We start from the raw sequence: 22,496 nt of genomic DNA on the forward strand, positions 1-22,496 counted from the left end.
GAACGGGTACGTCGAGGCCGAGTCCCCTTGTCCGAACGGGACCTCTCCCGTGACTCGTGCCGACCACTCCTGCGAGCAGTGTCTCTCGACCGCACACGACCGACCCCACTCGGGGGCGCGGACGGCTGAGTACCCTGCGACTCAAGAATTGCCAGCATCTTCTTCCCGAAGGAAGCCCATTCCTCCGGCGTCGCACGGCTGGAGGGGTAAGCGATGTGCCGGGCAGAGCCCTCCGAAGAGGACCTGGAAGACGACCGGGGTCGGCGCTTCCGAGAATGCCTCGAAGAGGCTGAGGAGTGGCGAGACCGACTCCTAGAAGGAGACCCACGAGACTTCCGACGATGACACGGAGAGTCACCCCTCGAATCATCCGTCGAAAGCCCCGCAGACTTCGACTTCCGGGGCTTGGACACCCGACCTACCGACAACTTCTTCTTACGTTCGCGTAAGGCTTTGGACGTGAGCTACTGGCAGTCGATACAGTCATCCGTGTCGTGGGCCTCCCCGAGGCACCAGAGGCAGGCGTCGTGCGAGTCCGTCACCGACATCTTGGACCCACACTCCCCGCACTTCTTGAAACCCGGACGTGGGGTCGAAGACGAAGTAGACATCTTCTGAAGGATTTTCACAAACGAACAGGTTCGAAGAACCGAGAAGAACAGAACTCCAAAGAGTCGAGGCGTTTAAACCGAGAAACACGAAGCAACACGTTCGCGGAAAAAACGGAACTGAGGCTATGGGCGTCGTGCGTCCTACTTATCACATCGGAGGACGTCGGACGTCGGAGGAGGTCCTCGACGACGGCGCATCGACGTCATCGACGCAGGACGCAGACGCCGAAAAAGTTTCCGAAGCAGCACAGCTGTGGTGATTACATGTCATAGATATGGAATACGTCGGAGGACCCAATCCCCTCGAAATAGGGGTTTACACTAAAGGGGGACCGCACTTGGTATCATTGTATGCAGATGATATGCTGCTATACCTGCGGTACCCAGAGGAAAACTTGCAATACATCTTGGAGGTGATGGAGCGCTACGCGACTCTCTCGGGTACAGCGGTGAACCCCAGAAAATCGTGCATGTTCCCCTTAGGAAGGTACAGAGGAGTCCCACAGGAGAACTTCCCTATCTTGCAGGTAGCCTGGCAGACCAGAACATTCAGATACCTGGGGATTAACATATATCACACAGTTGTAGATGAGCAAAAATATAACAAGGGAGAGGGCAGTAGAAGGTATCAAGAACAGCATCGGGTTCTGGGCAAAGCTCCCCCTAGCCATAGTGGGGAGGGCGGCCTTGCTTAAGATGGTGGTCCTGCATAGGCCATTACATTTTTTCGCAAATATCCCACACATGTTGCCCAAACGCTTTTTTATTAAACTCCAGAGTTTATGCAGAGGTTTCCTGTGGCACAACTCCACAGAGTGGCCCTATGGAAATGACAGAATACGTATGACAGAGGGGCTATAAACCTGCCGAACTTTGAGTATTGGCAGCGCAGTTACAATATGTCGCTAGGTGGCTGTCGGAAGACGAGACAGCAGAATAGATTGCTGAGGTGTGAATGCGACCCTCCGTTCCTAAAAGAACTGATATGGCTACCCAAACCAGAGTTGCATGGGCGATCGAGATTGCTGAACTGTGCTGGAAGACATGGCACAAAGCGTGTCGAGCTATGGGAAACCCGAACCCGTGCTCCCTGCAGGCGCCACTTGTGGTGCTACGCGGGGTGGATGAGCAACTGAGGAAAGGGATCCGCAAACACTGGGAGCCGGTAGGCCTAGCGACCTTGAGAGATATATGGCAAGAAGGGAAGGCACTGGACTTCCAAACGATAGTGGACAAAACTGGGGTACATACGGGGCAACATATCACATATACTAGAATAGTTAAACGGGTGAAGGAAACATGGTCCGAAATTAAGCTACGACTATCTGAAAAGGGAATCAAGCTAGATGTGGAATTCGTGTGGGCATGCATGATGGGGGGATTCACCAGACCACACAACCTGAAACACGTGTGCAAACTCAAGGACCTGGCCTACATTCTGGCCAAAAGGAGAATAACCATAGCAGGAAAGCAGGCCATAGACCCAGATTAGCGGTATGGTGGAACGATCTCCTGAAATGGGCAGACGCTGAGACAGCAGTATGGTATGAGGCAACCAGCAGAGGGGAGGATAATGAAGTGGGACCTCCGATAGCATGGAGGCAAACGGTAGCCACATTGTCAGGATCCTCCCATGCCAATTCCAGTGAATATGACACGTCCAAGAACGAAGAAGGGGATGAACCCTAAGAGTAGGGAAGGCCGAGGAACTGAGGTGTAAGCTCGAGTTAAAGCAGAGGGAGTGGGGGAAGACCGTAATAAATAATATGCAAATGTATGCTAGAAGCTTGTTACCGAAAATGTCGGGTGTGATGGTTATGCTTGCTTTGTTGTAAAAATCAATAAAATTTGTTTTAAAAAAAAAAATAAACTTTGCGGATAGACAGGAATGTATAAATAAAGGGTCGTTATCGAGAATCTCCGCACTGTGGCAATCAGTGAAGACCTTCCTTAGGGGGAGAATAATTGGAAATAAAGAAGCAGCTGTACCAGGACCTGTAAAATGTGAAAAAGAACCTGCAGTAAATGGCAGGAGCTCAACAGAGATACTTACGTGTGGGAAACCTGAGAGGACTGTTGAAGCAGAAACCCATGACTAATGAAAAGTACACGAGTAGAAAGAGAGATTTTAAAAGTATTAATCATGATTTCTGGTAACAGGGTGAGCAATTGTCCAGACTCCTGGCCTATTGCCTCCTACAAGCACAGATGAGACCCTGGATAGCCAAAATTGGGAAGGATTACACAGATACAGATACATCAGGAGACATGTGTGCTGAATGTGGAGAACGGTTGTTGGAACACATTCAGTTCAGGGCAGGAGGAGCGGCAGGATGCGATAGAGCTGGAAACAAGGATGGGGTCACGTCCCAGCTTGAAAGTTGTCTGCATCAGTTTGGAGGGTGCAGGAAAAAGGGTCGATGAGCTCCGCCAGCAGTTGCAACTAAGTGCTGGCAAGCCAGAGGAAAAGTCTGAAGTCTTGGGGACTCCATACAGAAGAGAAAAGGGCCTGACCTAGTCTAAAAGCTGCAATCATAGAGTGAAGACCCAATCCACTCAAAGACACATTAATTGGTGCCAAAGGAATTTTCCAGGCCAACAAGGAAAGTGTCAAAGGCAGAGGATCAGTCAATTTGAACAAAGACGTCAGGGCAATCACTGTCACTGTCAAAGAACTGGAGAAGTGCTACTCTCATGAAGAGGGCAGCCAATCCGGTGCCTTTGGTAGGTCAAAAACAGGATTTTCCCATACCCTGCTACTATACTTTACATTGTAATACCACACCATAATTCTACGTATCACACTAGAACAGCTTGCCCACATTGACCTTATTCCTCCCATCTACATCGCACCCAAGCAGGTACTTGCCCTCATCACCTAGGTACATCTCCCATCTTCCATTACATGTGTTCCCATTTTGCCCTCCCATACTTCAAATGGAACCCCCCCCCCATTCATCCAAACATTCACTCCACTCCTTACATCACCAGTTGCTCAAGGAGGCATATTGTCCAAGGGAACAAATAGACTGCATGGGGGAGTTCCAGGCCAGTATATCATCATTTGTCTCCAACGTGCACTCTGATATCACACCTTCGTCTCCGCCATAGACTACGCTTCGGCTTCGTGACATGTCCATTAACCTTCAAACGGGGTTTTAAGCCAAGCAGACATGCCTCATGCGACCAGGCAAACCTAGTTATTCCTGCAGCTTCCAATTTTAAATCGGATAGCGAGTAAAAATTGTTGCATTTTCGGACAGGCCCAGAACTTATGTAAAAAATCAACTTCATCCTCTGTGCATCTGGTGCAGCATGCGGATACAAAGTCGGAGAACCTAGAGGTCTTGAGCGGTGCCATGTACGTCTATGTAGTATACATAGCCGAATGAGTTTGTGTCGCCCATTTCTCCACACATTCCTAACATATACCACGGCATTCCTCCATTCTACTTATAACATTCTACCCAAGTCCTTCTCAGAGGTAGCTTTCACCTTTAGTTCTCCTCCCACAAGGCCATCTAACAGCATCCCATATATCCTGGATACACCATGCCCCCCCTCAGTCAAGTCGTATAGCAGTGTCAGCGTCACATCTACTTCAGGCTCCATGTTCAGTCTGCATCTATGTGCTGCTGCTAGCAAAAGGAATCCAATTCCTGCTCTGATCATCTGCCCCAAATGCATTGAGGGCACTAGGTGCTTTAATTACCCATCAAACCACACCATTTAAAACAAGCACTGCTGTGTCACAAAGTGAGCCATTTGCAGACTCCTATCCTGTGCATGTGCCATGGATGTGCTGGGGGGAGAGGAGTTTGAGTGCGCATGCGTTGGTTGATAAAATAACTTGGCTTACTAAATATTCAGTGCTTCATGCTGAACTAGTACATCCTTTAAGCGTTATAGCTAAAGGTATTACCATAGTTAAGGGGGGAGGTGTGTGTGTGTGTGTGTGTCTCACAAGTCTCAGCACAAAGATTTGCCTCCAAAGAAATGCAACTCTTGTAGTGAATTTTTAACACTCTTCTCCATAGGAAGATCACAGCCCTAAAAGGCATCTTATCCTCTTCAAAATGTACATCAATCACTTCTGGCATGTGCAATATTACTCTTTGCCAAATATCCTGTTCCGACCATGTGTACTACCCCTTTTGGCACACTCAGTCTTACACAAAAATACAAAAATGCACGTCGAAGCCCAAATCTCCTATTTAAGATTAGATTGCTGTTTATACAAAGAACTGAGTCAATCAAAAATTAAACCCAGACCTATGGGCTTTGTGAATAGATGTTTCCATTGGGCCCCGATTTCATAGCTCAGTTGGTATAAAAGCCAGTGTATTAATATTACATGATTAACATCAACAGATTGGTTTTCACTTGTCAATTCTGGGGTCCCCATGCACATGAAGGGGTGACGCATGTGCCTTTTGATTTTAGTGCACTATCTGGTTGATTCCGCACACTTTACGCTTTTGAGGCTTAACATTAAAGAACCGTTCAAATATATTTTGAAACATAAATCACTGTTCAAGTTATTCACATCTTAGATTTAAGTACAATTTGATATTGCCCCATGCTCAACGAAGAAAATAAAAAAATGTGTATTGCACTTAAAAACAAGTTTGTTTATAGATCATATTTACCTCTTCTTGCCCAAACTGCTCCATCGAGTCGCAGAAGACTTCACTGTCGGAATCACTTGTTAAATGGTGCATTCCAGAAATATCTTCAAGTGGTTCTTCTTCTGCATCTGGAATTAAACCAGCTTTTCAAGGGGTGTATGTCAATATACCTAAACTAGGAATTCAATTCAGAGTATCCCATATGGATGTAACAGTCTTGCTCCATAGAATCAATAATGGTAGAAGGGTGAAAGCTATAAAACATTCCCCTCACGCGATTCTGATCACTGCTACCTCAGAGCCTTTTCTCCACCCAAAGGGGAGTGTCCTAAACCTCCCAGCAGGCGCTGTGGTAGTAATAGAGGTAGAGAAAAGTACATACCTGTCACACTAGGCATCAGAACAGAGTGGGCGTCAAAACCTTTAAGTGGGTTATGTGAGAAACCTGAGGGCCTTCTCACATTTTCTCCCCTTGAATCCTCTGTTGAGGTGGCCAGGGAAAGGCCATCGCTCTTGGATCCCGACTCGGAGGGTGGAGTAGCGAGGGAGGATCACCTGGGTGGAGGATCCTTGGGGATTGGGAGTGAATTTTCCTCAGGCGAGACGCAGCTTCCCGCATCTTTCTTTCAGGAAGAATCTTCTGTCCCAGGAGGTAGTCATGGGGTAGTGTCATTCCTATCCCATTGACCCAGAAACTGCCCAGGGATATTACAGCCATAGAAGTAACAGAAAGAAGGTGAAGAAGAGAGGGGTTAAGGATAGAGTAAGCGAGACATGTTATTGCCCTTTCCCTATTGATGACCAACCTAACCCTCTCCCGACCTTTATGGGTTATTGCAAAACCTCCCCATTAATTTCCCCTCATTTGACATTCAAAAGTACTGGGACGAGGAAGAGGAGACTATGAGTAATGAACACTACACCTACATTTTACCACTCTGGTACTGGGACGAGGAAGATGCCTGCAGAGTATGCGGAGTGTCAGGCAAGTCACCTTAATTATGGTCAGGCAAACCTAATGAAAGATTCACACCTGCAACTTGTTGGTGGGCTGCAAGTGTATAAAATGAGAGCCAGGGAACAAAACTCAGAGAAACAGAGGCCTGTGGGAGAGAGACCAGCAGGGGACCCTCTCCGGGAATAGGAATCCATGGTGGGACCTGTGGAAAATACAAGACGCCAGTCAGCAGCCGAATGAGGGAACCTCAGTGTCATGGAGCTTTGCAGGAGGAAGACAGATGCCGTCAGCGTCTTCATTGAGGCTGCAGAGCTACCAGCGTGTGAGAGGAGGCCCTGGCATGCGAGCAGGAGCTGCTCCGACGACCAGCAAGGAAGGAAGGAGAAAGCAGCAGGAGCTGTTTGGGAATTACGCCAAGTACCAATGAGTGTCAGAGAGAGGCACTCGATACCAGGGCGTTCCTAAGCGGGCTGCGAGTGGGAAATGAATGCAACCCAATTACCGAACTGCACGGACAGTTGAAAATAAGTGCAATAAATACTTTTTGAATACCGAACTGAACAACAACTTGAAATGAAACACAAAGTGTATATTGAATACCAAATTGAAGGAAACTTTAAACAATGCATGTCTATTGAATATCGAACTGAAAAACATTAAGTGCATAAACATCAAAGTGGAGAAAACCTTGAAATGAAGCATAACTAAGGCCCATTAAATATCAAACCGAGTGAAACCTTGCAATTTCTTTTACTAAATATGGCCCTGAATAAAACTTTTTATGGGCAATGCAGAGGACAGCCAAAGGGAGAGTGCCTATGGGAAAACAGCGCTAAGAAAGGGCGCAAGTGTGGAAAAGTGTTATAGGAAGGTGGGACATGAGCAAGACCACCATCAAGTGAGCTTTACGGACAATTGCAGTGTGGCAAGACCAAAGACTGGCAAGAGGTGTGTAACATTTTGGGGCAGAGCCAACCGGCCAATCGGGAGAAGTCAAACGAGTGTGAATACTGCACATCAGCCAAGAGGCCGACCAAGAGAGTCTACAAGAGCAGAACATTGTACACAGGTACATGGGGGGCGTGGCTAAATGCCATGTAGAAAGGTTGTGCCTTGCAACAGCTCCTGCCTGATCCGCTAACAATAAGCAAAAAGTTGTCCAAAAAGTGGTACATTGTCAACGAAATTGAAGACCGAGAAAAGAAATGTCGGGAGTCCATGCTGCGTAAGACAGCTAAACTGTGGAAGATGGCGGTAGCCTGCGCGGAGTAAAATATTAGCCACTGAACGGGTCATCTAAGACGGTAGAACTGAGCAGGTAAAGGAAGGCTGCAGCTACGGCACTGACCCTGCCACCTGTTTGTATGAAGTTGGGGGGCTCCCTGCAGCAACATGCAGCGAAATTCAGACCCTGATGTAGCACAGAGCCAGAGGAAAGACAGAAGGGAGGAGGAGCCCGAGAGCATAAGAAGTGGAATGGAGGGCTGCGAGTCAAAAAATGCATCGCAGGCTTGCTGAATTGCAGACCAACAGAAAGCGAGAGCGAGCTGACGAGGGAGCACCGGAGGACTAGGACCTGCATAAGACGAACACCCGCATGGTAGACAATGCACAAGCTGACCGGTGCGAGCAGAGATAAGGTGAGCGGAACCCGAGGATGGGAGGAGAAATTCTGGTAATACAAAGGTCCGAAACAAAGAGCACCCTGCAGACAAGGGAAATCGGTGCACACTCACAAACCTGGCATAGACATGCACAAAGGCCCCTGTGCAGCAGCGCTCTGCCGGTGTAGAAAGTGGAGGGGTCATTGGAGTAGTAGATAACAGGAATGAGGGAGCAAGGTTGAGATTAGGTGGAAGATAAATGCGCCCTTCATTAAGGGCCTAGACTACCATCTAATCAGACTGGGGGTGTAAAACTAGAGGAATTAAAAGACAGAAGTGGAGGCCTACAGAACACAAGACACAGGGACAACAATAGTGAACCAGAATGCAAGGAGGCCAAACCATTGAGGCCCTCGGGCACTAGCACATAGCACAAAAGAAGTCGAGAAGGGGAAGCTGGCCCACCTAACATAACGTGCAGAACAGCCAAGAGAAGAACACGTAAATTGGTGATGTGGTCCCCAAGCATACGGGCAAGTAATCAGCACGCATTTGAGCTCAGCAAAGAGCATTAAACAAGACAGCTGTCAACAGAACCCATGGCAAATAAAAACAACAAAATTAAAGGCAAACAGAACATCATGGAAGCATTCAACAGAGGGCAGGAATGCCCCAAAAGCGGGACGGAAGCTGCACAAACAGAAGGTAATATGGACATGCTGGACAGGGGAGATCAGCAATTACTGGCCACCATAGCAGCACTACAAACAACATTGGAAGCCAAGATAGACGCAGTGGCGATAGACGTGGGTCTATTAAGACAGGATGTGTGGTCACTGGCAGAACGTATGGGTCGGTTGGAAGTGCAAGTAAAAGACAACACAAAGATGGCGGCACAAACTGCAGCAGATGTCAGAATACTGCAACAAAAAGAGTTAAGCTGCTCGAAGAAAGGGCAGATGACGCAGAAGGCCGCGCACACAGGATCAACATCATTGGTCTTCCCAAAGGCATGCAATGAACCAACCCCACGAACTGTGAAAAATCTACTGCTGCAAGAACTGGGACCAGGAAACCTCACGCAAGGATTCACAGTAGAGCACGCACATCGTTCCTTGATTAGAAAACCACCACTGGGCGCTCCTCCTAGGCACATCATCACCAAAATATTAAATTACAAAGATAAAGAAAAGATTCTGTCATTTTAGAGGATGGGGTGGGGGGTAAGATACAAAGGGCCTCAGCCACACTGGCAATATACCCGGACTGCACCTTCCAGGTTCAAAAAAGAAGAGCCCAATTTATTGCTACTAAAGAAAGACTTAGAGAGGCGGGCCTGAAATACATGTTAACTTACCCAGCCAGGCTGAAGATAATGCATAATGCCAGGTAGCATTCAGGTAATGACTTGGAACATTTGAGGACTAAACAATTACGTGAAGAGAAATAGAATGATTACATATTTGCACAAACAGAAAATGGGGATAGCCCTGTTACAGGAGACACCTTAAAAAAGCTAGACAAGAAACACTTGCACAAAAATGGGGCGGATAAATAGTGGGTTCTACATACTCTTCTTATGCTGGGGGGGTAGGGGTCCCACTTAAGATACTACATACTACATACTAAGATGGACGATGAAGGCAGGATGGTCAGTGATTCACGGCACACTGGAAAGCAGGGAAGTACACATAATGAGCACATACGCACTGAACCATGATGCCACAACGTTTTTTCGGTCCTTGTACGCAAGACTAGCGCCATACTCAGACGGTGGTGAGCAGGGGAGAGATGATACCCAACGTGGGAGGAGTACGCAAGGTTATAACTGCTGACCTAACTAGAATAGAAAGAGAACTAGAAGAGGAAGAGAAGAACAGTACTGGGCAAGACCAACTGAGCGCGGAAATAAAATTGAGACAAGAATGCCTGACCCAATGGGACAGGCTGGGCAAATTCAGCTATGTGAATCTTTTCGAGAAATCAAATGCGCACGGTGACAAACCAGGAAGACAGCATGTCTATACAAAAGCGATAGCAGGAAAGCACCAACACATTCTGTTCGGAATAGAGAGGCCATCATATGCAATACCCAATTTGAGTGAATAAAGCGTTTTATGAATACTATAGAAAGCTGTATAAAGACACCCAGGTGGAGCAAAACGAGGAAACACTAAAAGCATTAGACCGTATAACCTTACCACACCTCTCACTAGTTAGAGGAACCCATAATGACAGAAGGGGTAACGGCTGTAATTAAAGCACTGCCCTCAGGCAAAGCACCGGACATGGACGGACTACCGGGCAAATTCTATAAAGTATATGCAGACAGCCTTGCACCAGTCCTGACAAAGGTATACAACGAGGTTTTTGAGATAGGTACACTCCCAGAAAGTTTGAGAGAAGCAAATGGTTGACTGCGGCTCTTATAGGCCCCTGTCCTTATTGAACCAAGACAGAGTAACATTCTTAATGCATTACTAGCGAAAAGGATCAGGAGGGCAATAACCAAACTCATACATCCTGATCAAACGGGATATGTTCCAGGCATGAACATTTCCTGGAACATAAGGAGGCTACACCACGTAATTAGTAGCACGGAAGGCAAACAAGAGCAATGCGCTGTGACATCATTAGACGCTATGAAGGCATTTGATTCAGTTCATTGGGATTGGCTCTATGCAACTATGGTTACATTAGGATTTGGGCTCAACTACATGCAATGGGTAAAATTGATTTACACGAAGCCCATGGCTAGGGTTAAAACTGGGAAGTTCTTCTCCAATAAATGGGAGTTGCAAAAAGGAACTAGACAAGGCTGCCGATTATCTCTGATTCTCTATAGAATTGCGATGTAACCAAAAGCTGCATTCCTGCGACAGGAATATCAGGAAGCCGGAATCAGAATAGATAGTGTACGTCATAGTGTCAATGTATGCCGATGACATGTTACTGTATTTACAGAATACGGAGGAGAGCTTACAACTGGTATTGGAGGTACTAGGTAACTTTAGCACACTGTCAGGAATTACAATAAATAAGACCAAATCCTGTGCATTCCCGCTGGCCAAACTAGCTAACAGACGCGGTGTGCAGTTGCCGTCACTAACACTCCCGTGGGTAATGGACACCTTCCGTTATCTATGGTTAGACATCTATCATGACCCAAAACAAGAACACATACATAACACCATGAGAGTGATGGAAGGGTTAGTTAAATCAATGAAATTCTGGGGGAAGTTACCTCTAGCGATAGTGGGAAGAGCAGCACTATTAAAAATGGAGGTGCTGCTCAGGATGCTGCACTGCTTTGGGAATATCCCATACAATATCTCTAGCCAATTCTTTAGAAGACTTGAAAAAGAGTGCAGAATCTTCCTGTGGCAGGGTGGTAGACACAGGGTGGCGCTCAGCACCCTGAGGAGACCTTATGATAAAGGGGGACTGAGAATCCCGGATTTCAAGCTACATTACCTTGCATGCCAGATGCAATATGTAGTAGGATGGCTAGCGGACGATCCCACAGTAGACACAGCACTGCTTCAACCAGCAATACAACACCTACACCTGAAAGACCAAATATGGGTGACTCAGCCATAACCAGAGGGATATCCACAATTAGTAAAACTGGGCATGCAAATAAGGCGAACTTGTAAAAAACTGGACATCAAAGATCCAATATCATCACAGATTCGACTAGCAGCAGTTATGTCTGACAGCAGAGGACTGAGGGCCAGTGTGCGGCTACACTGGGAAACGTGTGGGATCATTACCATAGGAGATCTGCAGAGAGAAAACACATTACTAAAGTTTCAATAACTGCAGGAACTAACTGGGATACAGAAGGGACAATACCTACTATACAATTCTATAGTGAACACAATTAAGCGCAGGTGGCCAACAATAGCGGGGGGTGGGGTACGTGGGGGCATGAGGAGTTAGAAACTATAATAAATATCTCAGAGGGTGGACATACCATATCAGGGTTATATGATGTGTTAATAGTACACCACTCCAGAAAGGAATTGAGAGTCAGGTCAATATGGGAATCCGACATAGGCAAGGTCTTCACAGAAAAATAATGGCTGAAGATCTCCACCACACAAAAACTCCAGAAATGCTAGACAGCAGTTTTTACAATTGTATGTAATACAGAGAGCTTACCTGACCCCGGAAGTGATTGCTGGATTTAAGGGCTCAAAAAGGCAAAGTTGTACGGTTATAAATGCAGGAATGGTACATATGTTTTGGGAATCCCGCGATGAACGGACGTCATACCCGATCTAGATTTACAATCCCCGGAGGCATGCATACTAGGACTGTACCAGATGGGCAAGAAAGGCAAAGCACTAGGAAAACTGAAATACCTAATATTTGCGTTGTCCTCACGCGTCTAGGATCCTCAGATTGTATTTTTTTTCTGACATGAGGAAGCATGAGGAGTAGCGTGAGTACAGATAATCCAAGCAGATAGACAGAAAGGTAAGACTACAAGCAATCATGCGCCTTCTCTCGGAGGGGAGGAAGGGTGGGTCGCATGTGAATCTAAGCAGATACAAGCATCAGAAATACGATTACGGTGAGTAATGTATCCCTTCTGAGGCTTGTGGAATCTGCTTAGATCACATGCTGTGCATAGATTAGCGAGCAGTACCAGAAGAAGGAGGTGGGATGTGAGAAGGGTCATGAGCAAACAGGTGTCTTAGAACCGCTTGTCCCACTTGTGTATCTGTCTTGGAATGAGTGTCAATGCAGTAATGCTGAGTAAAAGTGTGAATAGAGCTCCAAGTAGCTGCTTTGCAAATGGTGTCGAGGGGAACATTTGCAATGAAAGCCAGAGTGGCCCCAATGCCTCTAGTAGAATGGGCCCTTGGCGTAAAAGGCAGAGTTTTTTCAGAAAGAGAGTAACACAGCTGTATACAGTTGATAATCCACTTCGAGATAGCGCCTTTAGAGACGCGATCCCCCTCTCTGCCTGTAGCTACGGAGACAAACAGTTGATCTGTTTTCCTTAGCGGTCTGGTTTTATTTACATAGTAGAGGACCGCCCTACGCACATCAAGGGTGTGTAGTTTCACCTCAGCTGAGCTTTGCGGGTTCTGGAAGAAAGCCGGAAGCTCGATGGACTGGTTTACATGGAACTTAGATATAAATTTAGGTGAGAACCTAGGGTGTGTGCGTAAAACCAGTTTGTCTTTGTGGATAGTAAAGAAAGGATCCTGCACTGACAGAGCCTGAATTTCACTGACCCTTCTTATAGAGGTAATGGCTACTAAGAAGGCCGTTTTATAAGTCAGGTGTTTGAGACTACTTTTATGCATGGGTTCGAAAGGGGGGCCCATGAGTTTAGCTAGCACCACGTTGAGGTCCCATCCTGGCGGTGGGTTCGAAATAGGAGGGTGAAGTCTCTTTACTCCTTCCATGAAGGCTTTAACTACTGGTACTTTCCACCACGATACTTTGTTATGGGATGTGGTGTAAGCCGAGAGGGCTGCCAGGTGTACCTTTAGAGAGTTAAAAACCAAACCTGCGTCCAGCAGGTGGAGCATGTACGTTACAACGTTGGAAGGAGTGCAATCAACTGGGTTGATTTGTTTATTCTGGCACCAAATAACGAATCTCTTCCACTTGTCAAAGTAACAGTGCCTTGTGTTTGGTTTCCTGGATTCTTTTAGGATGTCCATACACCTCTGTGGTAAATTGAGATGCCCAAACTCTATGACTTCAGGAGCCATGCTGCCAGGTTCATTGAGTTGGGTTCCTGGTGCACTGTTTGACCTTGTTGCTGGGACAGTAGGTTGTACCAGGCTGGGAGTTTGATGGGCTCGCACACCGCCATCCTGCGTAGGTGTGGAAACCATGGTTGTCTCGCCCACATGGGAGCAACTAGGATGAGCGTCATTGATTCCTTGTTCATCTTGTACACCACCTTCCTGATGAGAGGAGTTGGTGGAAAAGCGTACGCAAACATCCCTGACCAGTTCATCCACAGGGCGTTCCCTTGGGAGTCTGGCTGGGGGAACCTGGATGCAAATCCTGGGCATTGTTTGTTTTCGCTTGTGGCGAATAGGTCTATAGTGGGGAAACCCCACTGAGAGAAGAGATCTTCTACGATATCTCTGTGAAGGACCCATTCGTGTTCTTCTGGGAGGGAGTCTCTGCTTAGGGCATCCGCTAGGGAATTGAGCTCCCCTGGAACATGTTGTGATGACAGGAAGATGTTCCGTCTGAGTGCCCATATCCAGATTTTCTGGGCAAGCTTGGACAGATTTGGCGAACAAGTCCCTCCTTGTTTGTTCAGATAGAACATGGCTGTCGTGCTGTCCGTCCGGATCTGTACCGACAAGTTTAGCAGATGGGGCTCGAACGCCCGAAGCGCTCGGAATACTGCCAGAAGCTCTAGCAGGTTGATGTGGTTCTTGGCTACTGAGTGAGACCAGAGACCCTGAGCTGTGTGGTGGAGATGGTGAGCTCCCCACCCAGTCAGGCATGCATCTGTAGTCACCACTGCCTGTACTTCGGGATCGTAAAAGGGTTTTCCCCTTGCGAGATTTTCTCTTGTCCACCAGTGTAAGCTCTGTACGAGTGTTGGCGAAACGACCACTAGATCGTCCCACTGACCACTTGCCTGAGACCACTGTTTCGCCAACCATTCCTGCATGGGACGCATGCGCAGACGCGCGTGGGGGACCAGGTAAATGCATGACGCCATCATGCCCAGTAACCGCATTGCTTTGCGTACCGTTATTTGTTGACCTGACTGATAATGTGGAATTTGCAGTAGTATATTCCGGATTCTCTCTTCCGAAGGGAAGGTCAACCCTTTCTGAGTATCTAGGATTGCTCCTAGGAACTGTTTTGAGGTGCTTGGCACCAGACTTGACTTCTTCTCGTTGATGGAGAAGCCTAATTCGTGGAGGAGGTCGATAGTCCTCTGAATGTTTGACCTGCAAATTCCTGGGGTTTCCCCCGTTATGAGCCAGTCATCCAGATAAGGGTACACTGGGATTGCCTCCCTGCGTAGGTGTGCAGCTGCCACCGCCAGTACCTTGGTGAATACCCTTGGTGCTGAAGCTATCCCGAAGGGCAGTACCTTGAATTGGTAGTGGCGACTGTCTACCTTGAAGCGCAAGTATTTTCTGTGTGCTGGGAGCATGGAAATATGAAAATAAGCATCTTTCATATCCAAGGTTGCCATGTAATCCCCCTTTTTTAGGAGAGGGATTACCTCTTGTAGCGTAGTCATACGAAACTTTTGGGGCTTGACATACTTGTTGGCAGGCCGTAAGTCCAATACTGGGCGCATTGTTAAATCTTTCTTTGGCACAAGGAAGTAAGTTGAATAGATACCCTTGTTTACCTGGTGTCCTGGGACGAGTTCTATCGCGTCCTTTTCTAGCAGAATGGCGATCTCCTCGAGAAGGATCTTCTGATGTTCTAAGGAGTGTATTCTTTGTCGTGGAGGGTGGTTCCGGGGACGCTGCAGTAATTCTATACAATATCCTGTGGACATGACAGCACCCATCTGTCTGAGGTGATCCCTTCCCAAGCCTGGGTGAAGTTGGAAATGCGTCCCCCTACTGGGGTTGCGTGAGAAGGGACCCTGAACTGAGCGTCACTGCTTTGGCGGAGGCGTGCCACCTCCCTTGTTGGGGCTGCCTCTGCCTCTTCCACGACCTCTCTTGTTACCCTTGCTGTAACTTTGGGTAGACTGCTGGTTGTTGTTCCATTGTGTACCCTGTCCTTGGGCATAGTTGCCTCTTTGTGAATTTTGGCCGCGTGGGCGACGAAAATTACTGTTCCCCCTCTGGTTCGGGGGTTTGTTGGTAAGCTGGCCAAGGGATTTGAGAGTCTCGTACTCGTCCTTGGCATTCTTAAGTGCGTCTTCGACCGCTTTCCCAAACAATAGATCTGGTTCCACCGGCTTGTCTATTAATGAAGCCTGTGTTTCTGTTTTGAACCCCGACTGCCGTAACCACGCATGTCTCTTGATAACAGTACCTTCTGCTATCAATCTTCCTGCGTTGTCTGCAGCGTCGAAAGTTGCTTTTAATATGCAACCAGACACGGCTCTCCCTTCTGCCGAGATCCGAGCCAACTGGCCCTTTAACGGTTCAGGAGCAGAGGCTATGAGCGCCGCGACCTCTTCCCATTGATGGCAGTTGTAACTTGCCAACAGGGTGGTGGAGTTTGCAACCCTTGCTTGGTAGGCGGACGTTGAGGCTACCTTCCTGCCAAACCCGTACAGTCTTTTGCTCTCCTTGTCGGGAGGAGCTTCTGACGACGATAAGGGTGTCCCAGCCCTCTTCCGAGTGTTGGTAACCACTAGGGAGTCTGGTTTAAGATGACCTCTTATATAAAGAGGGTCAGATTGGGCTGCCCGAAAAAGTTTTTCGACTCTGGGGTTGACGGCTCTGGTGAGGTTAGGATTCACCAGAGATGGAGCTATTCTACGTTGGATGGATTTAAGGATAGGGATGGTCTGAGCGACCGGCCTCCTCTCTCCCACCAACTCTTCTGCGAAGTCCCTTTCCTCCTGTACACCATGTGTGTCGATGTGAAAATGTTCTGCTGCGCGAGCAAGAACTTCATTAAGGAGGGGTTGGTTATCAACTGGCGAGTCGGTAACTGGGGCTTCGCTTTCTACCGGGGAATCTACTCTGTAAATTTCCTGCTCATCTTCTACCTCCTCCAGGTCCTCATCCTCCGCATAGTATTCAGACCCGGTTCGTTCCTCCATAATTGTAAACTCCTGGTCCCCTTCAGGGAAAGGTTTTCCTTGGTATCTGGAGTATGGAGTAGAGTAAGGCTGCACCTCGAAGGGGTCAGGTCTTTCGACCCGGGCCTTTTTACTTAGGGGGATAGGATCAGAGGAGCCTGAGGGTGTGGCCCCTTGAGGGTCATACGAAAGGAAATGTTCTGGGTTTTTGTCATAAAAATCAGCTAAGGAAGACATCCTTGACATGACCCTGTCTATGTCCTCACTGGACCATTCTTTGGAACAGGGTATGACTTTAGTAGGCAGCTTAGAGGACTTATCAAGGGTACCCTTGCTGGATGTTGATGTCCCAGTAGATTTATGTTTATCTGTCTGCTTGGGGTGGAAGGATGGTCTTACAGGAGTGGAAGGCTGAGCTTTCCGCTGTTTCCCTCCCTCCCCGTGCGTGGAAAAATGTTTTCCCTGCCCCTTGGAGGCCCCAGAGACTTTCGACGCCTGGCGCCGAGGGTCGGGAGAGGTATCTTGTTTCGAGCGTGGGGCCTCGCTGGTGTTAACTGCGCTCTCGGTCTCTTGGAGCGCGGCCTGGGGGTGGAAGTCGTCTTCGTCTTCCGACGATCGAACTTCCGTTAATCTAGGGAGCGAGGCACTCTTGGCAAGAGTGGATGATTGCCTTGCGTCATGAGGCGATCTCGATCGAGAGCGCCCAGAGGACACCGAGTCGGACCGTTCTATCCGTGCCTCTTTCCGAGAAGTCGACATCGTCGAGGTTCGGTTGGACTTAGTGTGCTTAGTGTGTGTAGGGTGTGTAGCGCTTGCGTCGCCGGGGGTCTTCCCCATAGCCGCCCTGCCGGACAACCTTCCGAGGTCGGGGACCTGCGCTCGGCAGTCTTTCGACGCCGTAATGCCCTCGCCGTCCGAAAGTACGGCGTCGCTGCCATCGCTGAAGGCGCCCTCCGCTGCCATGGCTGCCTGCCTGGCGTGGTGGGCCCAACGCTTTGTCGAACGGTCCTTAAGTGTTTTAGGTTTAAACCTACTACACGCTCTGCAGTTCGCTTCGGGGTGGTCCCTCGGCAAGCAGAGGTTGCACGTGGCGTGCCTGTCGACCCAAGGGTATTTGCGGTTGCACTTGGGGCAGAATTGGAAAGGGGTACCCTCCATACGCACCTTGAGGCAGCGGGCTGGTAAGTGTAGGAAATATATAAGGTGTACCTATATACCAAGAGTGAAGAGTATGTACCACCCCCCACTCTCCCTACTTGCAGGGCCGAGGCCAGCGGCCTACTAGGCCCGGGCCGAGGCCAGCGGCCTTCCGAGGCCCAGATCCGTCGTGCAGCAGCCGACGGTCGATGTCTTCTCCAGCCGTCGTCGAGGGTCGACGTTGGGGTGGGGAAGGATGTCAATAAATAATTTTACTTCAATAATTAGCAAAAGTATGGATAAGGCCAGGGAACTCCGCAAGATGCTTCCGACCAGTATGGCGGAAAAAAACAATCTGAGGATCCTAGACGCGTGAGGGATCTTGGGTACAGTGGACGTCACACTAGGGATAGTATTACTGGCACGCCTGTGTCGACGCCCATTTTCGAGTTTCGAAAAACAAACTGTAATACTCTGCAGCTTCCACTAGATGTCAGCCTATGCACAGCATGTGAATCTAAGCAGATTCCACAAGCCTCAGAAACAAAGTTATAAATGAATATGCAGATATCATTGTCATCGCCTCTGTCTACTCAAGCCCAATCCACCATCTCAGAAGCATATTTGGTACTTTAAAAGTAACGGACTACCTCATTAAATCTCACTAGGCAACCTCATCAAATTAAGTGACTTCTCATTCATTCCCAATGTGATATTTGAGATGGTGTGACGAATCTGAGGATATCGTCCCATCTTCCCTAGGTGAAGACCTTTCCCATGGTGCCAGGGTGCTGCGTCCACAGCACAATAATCTCCCGGGGGGATGGGGGGGTTCACCCAGGGAGGAATACATGGGGAGGGAAGCACCATGGAATTGGGAATGATTGTTCTCAGAGAGCACAGTATTCTTCTGCCTTAATACACCAAGACCCCTCTCAGATACTAAATCCTTCCCCCTCCTTTGTAAGCAGAACCAATATACTCTGTTGCAAGGTTACTGACTCTAATATACTTGAGAACCTTCAGTTATTAGAGAATCCCAAGTGTTCTGCCTTAGAGGGGAAAACAAGTACTGGGACGAGGAAGATCACTCAGAGGAAGCAAAGTGAGCGGTCTAGACTTTTTCCAAATGTCAAGTACCTGAATGAACGCAGCTAGCAGGCGCGGGAGTTCATAAGGAGCTCAGTTGTGAAGCTCAGAGAATGATCCTCCGAGGAGGAACAGTGGGACTCCTGCACCGGGCAGGCAGAGAGAAGCCGAAAGGGAAGCCACGAAGCAAGGGGAAGGAAAACTCGACGAAGGTCCGACCCGGAAGGACCAATAGGGTTGTTGCCGATACTTACCTCGAGGTGAACCTGGCACCCGCAAGCCGCTTGCAAGGTGGGCGTGCAACCAGAGAAAGACGCATGTGGAACCGCTGCAGACCCTGCCATTCACCAGGGACCTGCCAGAGCTTCGTAGAGCAACAAGAGCTGGGCCAATGCTGGTACCAGTCAAAAGAGAGAAGGAGTACGCAGGTCTACCAGAACATGTTGGAGGTCCGGGGCAGCTCAAGGCTGAATATAAGAGATGGAAGAAGAAAGTCTGGGACCCTAAAGAGACTGAAAGAAAGTTGCATACTTGGCAGGAGAGTGGACTAAGGGGCAAGAAACATAGAAGCAGAGGGTAGGGGACCCTGGAGTTGCATACTGGGCAGGAGATTGAACCAAGGGGCAACAAACCTGTACGAGTCTGGGATCTGCACCCAAATATGCAAACGAGAGGCAGAGGGTTTGGGGCCCTGGAATTGCATACTTAGCAGGAGAGTGAACCAAGGGGCAACAAACTGGTGCAAGTCTGGCACCCATATCAGAAACCAATGTCTAAAGCCAGGAGGGTCTGAGACACAGTAGAAGAGACATTTTATAAGGATCACCTTTGTGATTCAGGGTCTCGCTCCCACCTACAAGAATGGAAACCATGGGAACAAAGACTATGGGATAAAACGAAACCTACACTTGGCAGAGGAGTATGTCAAGTTATGGGGACGGAAGGACTGGGAATACAAGAGACAATCCATTGTGTGTTAAACAGTGTCTTGGAAGAATAATTAACCTAGGGGACAGGAACATTGTTTTGCATCACTTTATTACCAGCGAACCTGGAACACTGTGTATTGGAAGTAAAGACATTCCTTGCACAGTTATAGCAGTATATTAGTGATAGGGGCAGAAGAACAAGTTACTTACCAACTGTAACGTTCTTTCGACTGGATGTTCCTCCCACGTATTCCTCATCTTGTGATAAATCGTTATCTCTAGCTTTGCTGCTTCGGAAAAATAAATTCTCGGCAGAGGGCGCTGTGCTCGAGGTCGTGGCGTCGATTGTCCCTCGACGTACTCCGAACTCTGTCGAGGTCACCGATGGTATAAGTAGCTCGAGCCGCGCCCGTTGCTTCAGTTCTGTTTTTTCGATGAAATATATATAGGAGGAACACCCAGGCGTGTCCCATGACCGATACATTCTTTGTGAGAGGAAAGTGTACGAAAACGTAAACTGTATTGTGGGGTAGGATGGGAGGGTCGATGAGGAATACGTGGGAGGAACATCCAGTCGAAAGAACGTTACAGTTGGTAAGTAACTTGTTCTTCAAATGGATTGTGTCCTCCCACGTATTCCTCATCTTGTGATAGGCTCCCATAGCAGTATCAATTTTTTGGAGGTGGGAGTACCCATTTCAGTTTTCGTGGACAGAATGCAGAACTGCCTTTGCAAATAAACCCTCGTTAGAGGAGGCAGTGTCCAAACAATAATGTTTAACAAAAGTATGTATTGTTTTCCAGGTTGCAGCTGCACAAATGTCTGCTGCCGGGACTCCCCACTTTAGAGCTGCACAAGTAGCCATTCCCCTTGTAGAATGGGCACGAAGCCCATCTGGTGGTTCTTTTCCCGCTAGTCTGTAGCATTCAACTATGGCTAATATGGTCCAGCGGGAAATGGTCTGTTTTGTTACAGATGAGCTTAATTTTTGACCAGTGTAACCCACAAACAGTTGGTCATCTTGTCTCAATTTAGCCATCCTAGAGATGTAAAAACTAAGAGCCCTCTTGGGATCTAATCTGTGTAATCTCTCCTCTTCTTTGCCCAGATGAGGAGGAGGATAAAACATAGGTAGTACTATTTTTTGTGACAAATGGAAGTCCGAGACTACTTTTGGCAAAAATGAAGGTTTAACTTTAAGGACTACCTTATCTTTATAAAAAATAGTATATGGTGGTATGCATGAGAGAGCCTGAAGTTCGCTAACCCAGCGGGTTGATGATAGGGCCACAAGGAGGACAGTTTTTAGAGTCAAAAGCCTCAATGGACATGAGTGCAGAGGCTCAAAAGGTATGCAAGTCAAGAATTTTAATACTAAATTTAAGTCCCAGGCTGGTACATGAAAAGGTACTGGAGGGTATACATTAGTGAGCCCCTTTAAGAATTGAATTATTAACAGTATTTTGAAATATGAAACCTCTTCCGAGGAGCGCTTGAAAATGGACAGCGCAGCAAGGTATCCTTTGATTGTTCCTATCTGGAGCCCCAGATTAGCTAGATGTAGCAGAAAGGAAAGCACCATTGGGGTGCCACACTGAAAAGGGTCCACATCCTTGTCTTTGCACCAGTTACTAAACCTATTCCAGCAACATCGGTACAAAGACTTTGTTGCTGGTCTTCTGGCCGAAAGCAAAATTTCCATTACGTCATCCGGAAGATCCCAATCCTTGTATCTCAACCTCTCAGAAACCATGCGTGAAGGTTGAGTGTCTTGACCTCTGGATGGAGAACCCGACCTTCCTCTTGTGAGAGAAGATCCTCTCTTTGCGGAAGACGTATTGGAGGGCAGATGGACATGTCTAGAAGGTCCGGGTACCACGTTCTCCTGGCCCAATCCGGGGCAATTAGGATCATGGTTTTCCTGAACCTTCTCAACCTCCTGATTACTTGAGGACTCACGGGGACTGGGGGAAACGCGTACAGCAGTGGAAACTTCCACTCCACTACGAATGCGTCTCCCAGAGCTCCTCTTTGAGGAAATTCCCTTGAGCAGTACTGATAGCACTTTCGGTTGATCGCGGTGGCGAACAGATCCACTTGAGGGGTTCCCCAAAGGGCGAAGATCTCCAGAAGAACTTCCTGAGCCAGCTCCCACTCGTGAGAGACCGTGCTCTGCCTGCTCAGAGCGTGTGCCGCCGTGTTCTTCTCTCCGGCTAGGTGAATTGCTGACAGAGATTCCTTCTTGTGTTGCCCAGAACCAGAGCTGCATTGCCTCTCTGCACAGTGGCAGTGACCCTACACCTCCTCTCTTGTTGAGATAGTACATGGCCACTGTGTTGTCCGTCATTATCAGAACATTCTTTCCCTGTACAGAGGGCAGAAAGGCCTTCAGAGCTAGTGTGATTGCCCTCAGCTCTAATAGGTTGATGTGTAGTTTGGAATCCGATGGAGACCAATGACCGCTGATTGTCAGATCGTTGGTGTGTGCTCCCCACCCCGTGAGTGAGGCGTCCGTCACTACCGTTATCTCCGGCCATGGTTGCCAAAAAGACTCTCCCTTGAGAATGTTGTTGCAAGCCCACCATAGAAGATCCTGAGCAACTGCGCTCGGAACTTGCAGAAGATCCGACATATTCCCTGAGAACTGGGACCGCTGAGTTCTGAGTGCCCATTGAAGGGATCTCATTCTCAACCTGGCCTCTGGTACTAGGAAAATGCAGGATGCCATGAGGCCGAGCAACCTGAGAAAATCGAAGGCCGGTAGACGTTGGGCATTCTGGAATTTTGTTACCATCTGCTGGATGTGGAGAGCTCTCACTT

At 48.1% G+C, this 22,496-nt stretch overlaps 1 protein-coding gene across 6 annotated transcripts in view; it reads right to left on the bottom strand.

Annotated features, from left to right (window-relative positions):
• Positions 1-22,496, bottom strand: part of ACBD5 (acyl-CoA binding domain containing 5) — an 803,722-nt gene that overhangs the window by 277,959 nt on the left and 503,267 nt on the right. For all 6 annotated transcript variants that reach the window (XM_069648118.1, XM_069648119.1, XM_069648117.1 and 3 more), the window contains one exon: positions 5,261-5,367. In XM_069648118.1, the coding sequence (XP_069504219.1) occupies positions 5,261-5,367 (107 nt within the window). The remainder of the gene's footprint in view (positions 1-5,260; positions 5,368-22,496) is intronic.

This window comes from Ambystoma mexicanum, chromosome 2q, assembly GCF_040938575.1.
Source record: "Ambystoma mexicanum isolate Mex_15411 chromosome 2q, UKY_AmexF1_1, whole genome shotgun sequence".
NCBI classification, from domain to species: Eukaryota; Metazoa; Chordata; class Amphibia; order Caudata; family Ambystomatidae; genus Ambystoma; species Ambystoma mexicanum.